Here is an 8988-nt window from a genome sequence, read left to right as displayed (position 1 = left end):
TGGTCATGGGCTCGTCGGAGCTGCGGGTCTGCACCTGGGGAGCACACGAGGGAAATGAGAGGGGGGCGCAGCACCAGGGAGCCCCCCCCGGCCCTCTGGCCACCCTGCCGGGGGATTGTCAGGGACCAAGGAGAGCCCGAGGCTTGGGAGGGCAGAAGGAGCTTCCCTGGTTATGGTTTTTACCTGGATCTACCCCTCTGACACCACCCGGGGTGCCCCATTTTGGGGCAGCAGCTTCTCCCCCTCCCCTTCTCTCTGCTGCACGTTCCTTGTGGGTGGCTCCAGGGTGGGTGCACAGACCCACAGAGGGGTTCCCCCCCCCCAGTGCTGTCCCCTGGGGAGGGATGGAGCCAGCAGTGAGAGGCCCAAACCCTCAGCCCTCCACACATGAAGCACTCGAGCCATTCCCACTCACAGGCCAGTTCCACACCCCAGGCTCTGCACAAGCCAGCCCATTCTGTACTGGAGCCACTAAGGCACTCTGGTGTTTAACCCAGATGTCACTGCTGCCTCTGGCTCCTGCCAGAAACACATGCTTTGCTAAAAAGTCACATTTTTGTGGCATTGGACTATCACGAGGCAGATCTGCCCTGATAATCCCAGCACTCCCTGCACGAGTCAGGCAGCAGGGCTGTGAGGGGTAATTAGGGTGATCTACACGTGTAATTAGCCAACACACAAGAGTCAGAGCACTCACAGGATGCAAATTAAGTGTGTTTTGCAAGCACACTGGGTAGCTCAATCCCCTAATTCTCACCCCACTTTACTGCCTGGCTTCCACCACTTTCACAGATCCACTAGGAACTTACAACACCACAGTCACCAAAAAGTGATTTCACTGCAAAACTACTAAAAACACACCAAACCTCCTGCAATTTCTATTTAGAAAACTCTCCCACCACCTACCCCAGAGCCAGGCACTGGGACCTTGGTTTCTGCAGTCTCTCTACACTGCCCACTGCCTTTGTGGCCAAATCTCCACACTCCCAGCACCTACTGCCAACGTGCAGCTCTCCCAAGCAGTGCTGCTGCACTTTTCCAAGCCTCCCTGGTGGTGCACAACCCCTGCTCTCGTCCAAATGAGCCAAAAAAAAGTGACACAAGCTCCAAGGAAATGTGCAAAGGTTTAAAAGAGCCTCAGGCATTAAAAATGGTTCTTTTCCAGCAGCACTGAAATTCGTGGCATGCTGCAGGGGCTGTCACAGAGCTCGTGGTGGTGATGGATCATGTCCTGTGCAGAGGTCAGTGGTGTAAGAGCAGGAAAACTCACCTGGGTGTAGGTGCAGTTCTTCTTCTTGCATTTCCCACAGGTGAAGAGGTCAGTCTGTGTCCCTCCTGTCTTGGCCATCTGATGCTCCCGGATCGCTTCTTTCGTCATGGCTTTCCTGATCTCTTTCAGCTCATTACTGGCCATTTCCTTTCAAAAAATAAAAGCAAAATCACATCTGTCCAGTTTTACCACCACACCCAGCAGAGTGGAAAGAGTCAAGAGGACAAGGTGGGGCCTAGCAGGTGGGGATTCAGGCAGGAATCCTTTCATTCCTGGTTGAGACCGAGCCCCTTGGCATGATCTGAAGGCCCAGCAGGCTGCTCTCCACACTGCAAACTCACCCCAGGCACTCTGGCAGCAGCTGCTGAGAAATCTGCCCCCCTTGGGCAGCAGACCAGCCCCTTGCTTTAAGCTAAATCCCCACAGGACACCCCCTGTAAGAAGCAAACCCCTGTGCTCAGGCTGCCTCACCTCCGAGGTCATCACCGCGATCTGCTCGGGGGTGATGGCCCCACACAGCACGTTCTTCTTCAGCTCAGGATTTTTGGAGTCCTTCAGGTTGGAGATGCGGCTCCTCACTCGGTTCTTGTACTTCATGTCAGTGTTCTTGACATCTTGGTAGATGCGTGGAGGGCAGTCAAGGAGCCTGCAACCAACCCAGGGGCCTCCAAGCACTTCCCATGCCCCTCATGCTGCCAGGACACTGATGAGGGTGCTGGGACCCAACAGCAGCATCTGCTCTGGGAGGTTAGTGCTGGGTTTCAGAGCAGGCTTCTAGAGTCCCAGAGCCCAGGGGCTTTCAGTTCTGGCTCTTGCACTGTGCTGGAAATAATCTTTATTTGCAGTTCTACTCAGGTTCTTGAACCTGCTCTTTCTCTCAGCAAGGCAGAGCCATAGAGTTGTTCTGGTTGGAAGGGACCTTCAGGATCATGAAGTCCAACCATTAACCCAGCACTGCCAAGTGACCACTAAACCATGTCCCCCAGGTAACCACAAACCCCTCCAGTAAGAGTCCAGCTGCACTTCCCACCCCACAGCCCCTGAGCCAAGTAAAACTCCTGCCCCAGTGACCCAGGACTCAGCCCAGCAGAGCTGGAACCAGTCCCAGGACCCTGACAAGCAGCACTGCATCTACACAAAGACTCTCCCACCATTTTTCCCTGGAGAACAAGGATTCCATGGCCTGGAGGAAGGCCCCTGAGGAAGCCCTGTATGGTAAGGATATATTCTTCAATCTGGGCTGCTATGTGCTCACAGTCAGCACCGATGGCAATATAATCATCTGCAAGGCAAGAGAAACATGAAGGCAACAGCTTCCAACCAGGCCAGGGCTTGTCATGCTCAGTATTTCTGAGATACAAATCTAGATAGTTGCTCATTTTGGATTTCCATGCTCTGCCCATCACATGGCACCTTGGCCTTTGCTCTAGCTCCCCTTGGACCCTTTAGAAAAGGGGCAGTGATGAAGAGACCAACCCAGCCAGTTCATGCTCTCTCTAGGAGACTCACTGCACTAGACAGAGCTACAAGAACCTTGGCCCCACAACATAGTTTTCCAATATATTCTTGATATAGTTGAGATCAGACCTATCTGATGAGCCTCAAATCCTGCCCATATCTCAGTGGCTCTGCTCAGACCAAGCACTCGGCAGGGCCCGAAGCACACAGCAGAGCAACCCAGCCTTCCTTCCTCTTCTCACCCCAGAGGAGCTGGGCTGACCTGCACACAGAGGTGTCCCCAGGAAGGCTGGGAAGCCCCCCGAGGCCAGGCAGGGCTCCCCCAGCACTCACCATCAGCCTGCAGAGCCGTGGTCAGCATCTCCCTGCATTTGTTGCGGACAGCGTCGCAGGTGACGGGCGCCGGAGGGAAGGTGGTGATTTTGGGGGTGGTTGGAGTCTTGGGAGCCTCCTGCCTTTTGTTGGAGCTGAAAGAGAAACTTCATCTGTCAGAATGGCTCAGTTCAGGTCACCCAGAGCAGAGAAGGATCAGCAGGTATGTGGCCAAGCATCCTGTTCATGGGGAAAACGGCGCAGAGGCACCTGCTCAGCATCAGCACGCAGCACAGAGCAGGAACCACCTCCTGCAGCCCAGGGATGAGCTCTCCTGGTGGGAAACAGAGGCTTGCATTCTTTCATCCACCAAGCAGACCTGCCAACCAACTGGGATTCAAAAGCCTACCCAGCTCAGGAATAAAACCTCACCCAAAAAATTCACAGCTCATTACGCTGCATAAAGCGGTTGGGAAGAATGAGGCTTCCCAAAGCCAAAGGCAATAAACCTAGAAAACATACCTGCAATAAGAGGAACTGGAGAGGTTTGCAGTGGGGAAGACTTAGAGGAGACAAGTTGTGAAACACTGGAGAGGTTGTTACAGGAGGAATGGTAGGAAAAATCCTCTGTACTTGCTAAAGACAAATGCATGAAGAAACAATCTTAAAACGACAGGTTTGGACTGAGAGTTTGGAACTGTGAAAGGTGAGTTATGAATTGGAGGAGACTGATCCCAAGGGCAGCCCTGGAAAGTCTTCCCCTGAGGGGTTTTAGGGTTATCAAAGAGGAGCTTAAAGAAAGGCCCATCAGGGACAGCTTGGGTTGGCTGATGAGTAAAGATATTTGCCTGTGCACATACACAGGACAACCATGCCCTGAGATGACAGCTCATGAATAAGATGAAGCAGACTCCTCAGCCATCCCAAAGACTGCAAAGAAACTTCTTTATTAAGCTTATAAGTCTGTTTACAATTAGGATAGTTGGGAAACGGAGCTCAAACACTCCTAGAAAACTTATTTCAAGAAATCCTTGTGGGTCACACTGTTCCTGTTAAACAGGAGGAAGAGCCTGTAAATCTATCCAGGCAACAAGAGGTTATCCCTAAAAAAGGCTAGACTGGAACAAACTGGAGGCAAAGCAACAGCCAGGGGTTGTGAGGGGAGAAAATCCCATGGAAGAGTGGAATCCAGGCTGCAGATCCAGCACCTCCTAATTCAGACAGTTTAGAGAATCACTCAGCACTCAGACTCCTTCAGCACAGCCTGTGCTGGAAAAAAAACAGACTTTTTGTTGCTAATAAGTTATTTTTGTCTTTTGAGAAGGTAGATTAGGTTATAGAGAAGAAGCATGCCTGCTCTGAAGGGAGCCTGGCTCACCAGACTGGCCCCAGGAGCTTCTGCTGGGCTGTGCTGCACTAACCCCTTCATGCTCCAGGGCTGAGGGGATGCTTTGCCTTTCAGAAGATGGAGGCTGAATACATGTAGAAAGCATCAAGGAGAGAAAAAAAACCACCCCCCACCCCTGCAGTGTCTGCAGCACAGGAAGGCTCAGAGGAGCTCCAGCAGCACAAGGCAGAAAGCTCTGCTCCATACCCCAGCAGAGCTGGCTGGCAGAGCAAGGAGACAGTGTCCCACCTTCTCCACCCACAGCCCACCTCCTGCTCTGAGGGAAGTCACAACAAGCCTCAGCCTTCAGCCCAGATGTCCCAGCTTGTTTTGCTCATGAAGTACCTACTGCCACTGCATCCAGGGAATGTCTCATGCTTCCCTCCCTCCAGGCTCCACGTTCTCCAAGGTCAATCTGCCAAAGGCTGAGTCAGAGCTCCCCTTTTTTTCCTCTCTCTGAACTGCAATGCTGCTGCTGGCTGGAGCAGTACCAGCCAGGTTGGTAATAAAACAGACCCTCCCTGTGCCCACACCCTGGGCTGGGCAGTACCAGCCTGCACTTTGGACTCCAAGGATCACAAAGAGAAGGGATCTGGCACCACGAGGCTGCTCAGAGCAGCTCTCAGCTCACACAGACCCCTCTTCCCCACTGTCACAACTGCTCTTCAACCTCCAGTCCTCATCCTCTCTCCGTGCAACAACGTGTCAAGGAGAAAGAAATGCAAGTTTTGCTATAGGGATGTGTCAATCAATCTCATCCATCACTGGAGATTGCAAAGGCCAAAAATAATTTTCATTCTAAGGAGTTCAAAGTTACAAATAAGCAAAATCACATAAAAATGGGGAAGAAAAAGGAATATTTTACTCATAGGAAAATCAACACATAACCAAGAGTAGAAAAACATGAAATAAGATGAATAGAATCAAAAATCTCACTAAAGCCACTGTGTTTTGTAGATGTCTGTCTGCATTACAGCTCATTACAACACAAAATTCACAACTCAAATGCTTAAAAATGGAAATTAACCTAAGGTGCCTCCAGAAAATTCCAATTCTGTAACAGTACCATGTTTGTTAAAGGGAAGAGTTACCTTTGGTCTCTGGAGTTACTGGTCTCCTTTGAGGAGGACGTTGGCAAGGACAGACTTTTCTTTTTCTCCTCACTCTTCTCCTCTGAAGCATCTATAATTCAGAAGAAAAGAAACTGATTCTAAAGGGCTTCAGAACTGGCCTTTGTGCCACAACACTGCACAAGATAACCAAGATCTTTAACAGCACCCAGTGTTGGCCTAAGGCCAGTTGTTATTCTCCAAAAATGGGAGAAAACACCATTATTACAGCCTCTTCTGTGCTTTCCAACAGAGCTTTTACTTGCCTCCAAGTAGAAAGTCTTTCAAACAAAAGCCTTCCTCACCAAACTACAGCAATCACCTTCCCTGCCTAGGAGATAAGCTTCCTCACAGGACATGCCTCATCACAAAAGCTCCTTTCAGAGACACCCAGGCTGCCGAGTGCAGATTAGATCAAGGTCTAAAGGACCCCTAAAAGCAGCCTTCCCAGCCAACACCACCAGTATGGGCTAGTCCTTCTGAAAATGCAGCTTCTGGTGTTTCCTAGGTGCTGCAGAAAGCCAACAGCACAACCTCAGAGTGGAATTCCATGACACTGCAGAGCAGGTTTGACCCAGAGGTAAATTGTCCCAGCCTGGCCAAGACACAACAACTCTTAACGTGGAAGGGACAGACCCAGCCAGGACAGAAAATCTCTGCTACTAGTTTTCTTCTAACTAACTTGGCCTACCAAGAAATGGGGAGCCCTGGGGTGCAGACTGGAGGCAGCCCCACATTTCACTTTGACTCAAAACACCACGTTGCTCTTGTTCTTTTTATGCACAGCTGCCCAAAAGGTCTATTTAAAAACTAATCAGTGTTTGAATTTCACATTGGGCCACTAGCATAGAGAGGTAGGAGACAGTGAAAGAGAGGTTGCAATTATAAAGGTGATCAGCTTAGAGAAATTGATTGATTTGCTAGAATATTCTATGTGGATGAATATACAAGCTCTCCTGAGAAAGCCAGGCTCCTGCTGAGGCACTTCACAACTGAATGGGACAGGAACATGCTGATCTTCTTACCTAAGAGTTTCTTCCAAGATTTGATGAGGGATTTGGCAAGTGAAATCACTTCTTCATCTGTGCTCTGCTTCCTCAGTGCGTTCACCGACATCCCGATGCGGGTGGACTGCAAGTGAACATCCCAAGGAGTCATTCAAGAAGAGGTTGAAATGAGAGAGAAGCATGACCAAAAGATGGAGGATCCAAGGAGCTGCAGTATGATGATCTCCTTGCAACCTCAAAATGGCCCAACACTCTCCAGCTTACTCAAACTGATCAGAAACTGGACATCCATCATCCACCAATACCTTCTCCCCACACCTACAAGTGACAGGCAAGCTTAGAGTGAAGAAATCCAAGATGCCCCCTCTAAACCCTGAATTGTAGTTCTCTTCACACCTCCCCAGTGTCCTGAACATCATCAGTGATGGCATCAGGGAGGCAGGAAGTGAAAGGAAACCTGTAAAGTTTATTTAGACATTTTGAACTCCTCCAAATGAAGACTTGAGCTGTTTTCCCCTAACAGGGCAACTCACCTGCAGTAGGTCCAAAGTCATAGGCATGCTTTTCAGCTCTTTCAGTAAATCCATTGCACCCTCCTGCAGAGGAAAAGAAACACAGAATGAGTCAGTTTGGTAGTAAAGAAAGGCAACAGCTTGGGAATTAATCCAGGAAGTGGAACTCAAAAGGGGAAAAACACCAACAAGCCTTCTCTAACACATCAGCAGCATTAGTGCTGGGATTGCTGTTCCAGACAGGGTAGATCCTACAATGCAGAGGCACCTGAGATGTTGGAATAAGCAAACCAGAAGAGCACTGGAGCACTACAGTTCCTTGCTGGTGTATGCTACAACTGCAGCATTAGCTTCTTACCCTGACCTGGCAAGCTTAACATCTTTAACACCTGAAAAATAAACTCTAAATCACAACTGTCTCACCCAACTAAAGCTCAGAATCACTTTCCAGAGCCAGAGCTCAAAGTTTCCTCTTTCTACAGCATGAAACAGTGTAGCTGTGCCCTAATTTTTATGTTGGTACCTCACTCTGCTCAGGACAAGAGCTGATACCAGGAGTGAAGCCATCAAGCAGTGATGCTGAAGAGCTGCTCACCTGAAACACATTACCTGCAGTTTCAGCTCTGCATCCAGAACCTAGATCTAGAAAAATCTCTCACTAGGCAAACTGTAGATAGCTCGGATTGGTCCTCACCCAGAGGAGCTGCAGGGACAGAGTCTCCCTCAGAGGTGGCTCCTTCCTCCCATCCCCCTCCTAGCAAACAAGACCTTCCAGTGTCCATCTCCAACAGCAGCCACTCCAAGCCCATCTGCAGCACAGGGCCTGTTGAGGAGTGAGGCACAGACCCTCTCCTGTCCTCCCTACGTTTCCAGGCGCCGCAGGGAGCCGTCCAGCTGCCACCCTACAGAGCAGATGCTGAGAAAGCCAAATCAAAGCAGAGTCAAAGCTTTCAGCGTGCACACAAGCAGCTCACAGCAGCACAAACACCACGTTACCGTACCCAGAACGGGCGACTTCCCACTCGGGCAGTTTCACACCTTCCTGTTCCTCCAACAGCCACACGGACTCCAAACAAATCCAGCCCTTAAAACACAAAACGACCGGGTGATTCCTGTCTCCCTTACCAGAGCTGGAGCCACTTGGCACAGAAGGCAGCAAATAGGGATCCAGACAAAAAAACTAGAGCAACAAAAAGGTGCTCCAGGCAACCGTCCTGCAGGAAGAGGTGGCAAATTAGCCAAAGTCCAACAAACAAGCTGGGGTTCAGGAATACCAACCAGGAGGAAACCTCGCATCCCGCTCGGTTAAGAAGCTGCCTCTTTCTCAATGAAGCTGGGAAGCAAATTTCTGCAAAGTTGCTCCTTTCCTATTTCAGCAAGGGTGTTGAAAACCTGCCGTCAACGGGAACAGACATCACAGGCTGTGGTTTAGCCCAAAGACACTTCCCTGGGTTGTTAAAACAGCGACGCAAGCGCCGGCGCTCGGCCCCGTCCGCAGCTGGCAGAGCCAGTCCAGCATCCAAAAGTTCATCTGATGGCCACACCCAGCATCCCAGCACCTCAATTCTGTTCCCCTAACCGCTCTCCCTCCTCACCCACCACCCTCCCACTCCCCACAGCCCTCTCCCCCAGCTCAGAGGGACAGCCTATCTCCATCACAGACCCCTGTAACGGGACTGGACAAGGCCAGCCCTCCCCACTCCAAAATCCACAGGAGAGTGAGCACCAGCGCTGCCTGCATGGGATGGGGATGGAGAATGCAGGAGGCAGACGAGCACTGGGGCTTTCCCTGAGGGCAAAGCACAGCCCCAGGATGGGGAGGGGGCGATGTGTGAAGCTCTCCCTGCCTTTGGGCTCCCAACAGGACTGGGGAGGAGGACTGAGGATGCTCGAAGGGCAGGGGACACCCCGCAGGGAGCACAGGGGGAGCCGC

General features: G+C 50.8%; 1 protein-coding gene across 1 annotated transcript; it reads right to left on the bottom strand.

Moving 5' to 3' along the window:
* Position 1: 1 nt before the first annotated feature.
* TCEA2 (transcription elongation factor A (SII), 2) lies at positions 2 to 8106 on the bottom strand (the record flags this gene model as incomplete). Its single annotated transcript, XM_008942387.1, has 9 exons — positions 8057 to 8106; positions 7077 to 7139; positions 6562 to 6667; positions 5519 to 5609; positions 3062 to 3195; positions 2496 to 2552; positions 1742 to 1896; positions 1271 to 1417; positions 2 to 34 (listed from the first exon to the last, which is right to left on the bottom strand). Coding segments are annotated over exons 2-9 (777 nt in total), but the record flags the coding sequence as incomplete, so codon positions are not given.
* Positions 8107 to 8988: the final 882 nt, after the last annotated feature.

This window comes from Merops nubicus, unplaced genomic scaffold (assembly GCF_000691845.1).
Source record: "Merops nubicus isolate BGI_N331 unplaced genomic scaffold, ASM69184v1 scaffold29406, whole genome shotgun sequence".
In the NCBI taxonomy this organism is placed as follows: domain Eukaryota; kingdom Metazoa; phylum Chordata; class Aves; order Coraciiformes; family Meropidae; genus Merops; species Merops nubicus.
This window is presented reverse-complemented; position numbering and strand designations above follow the sequence as displayed.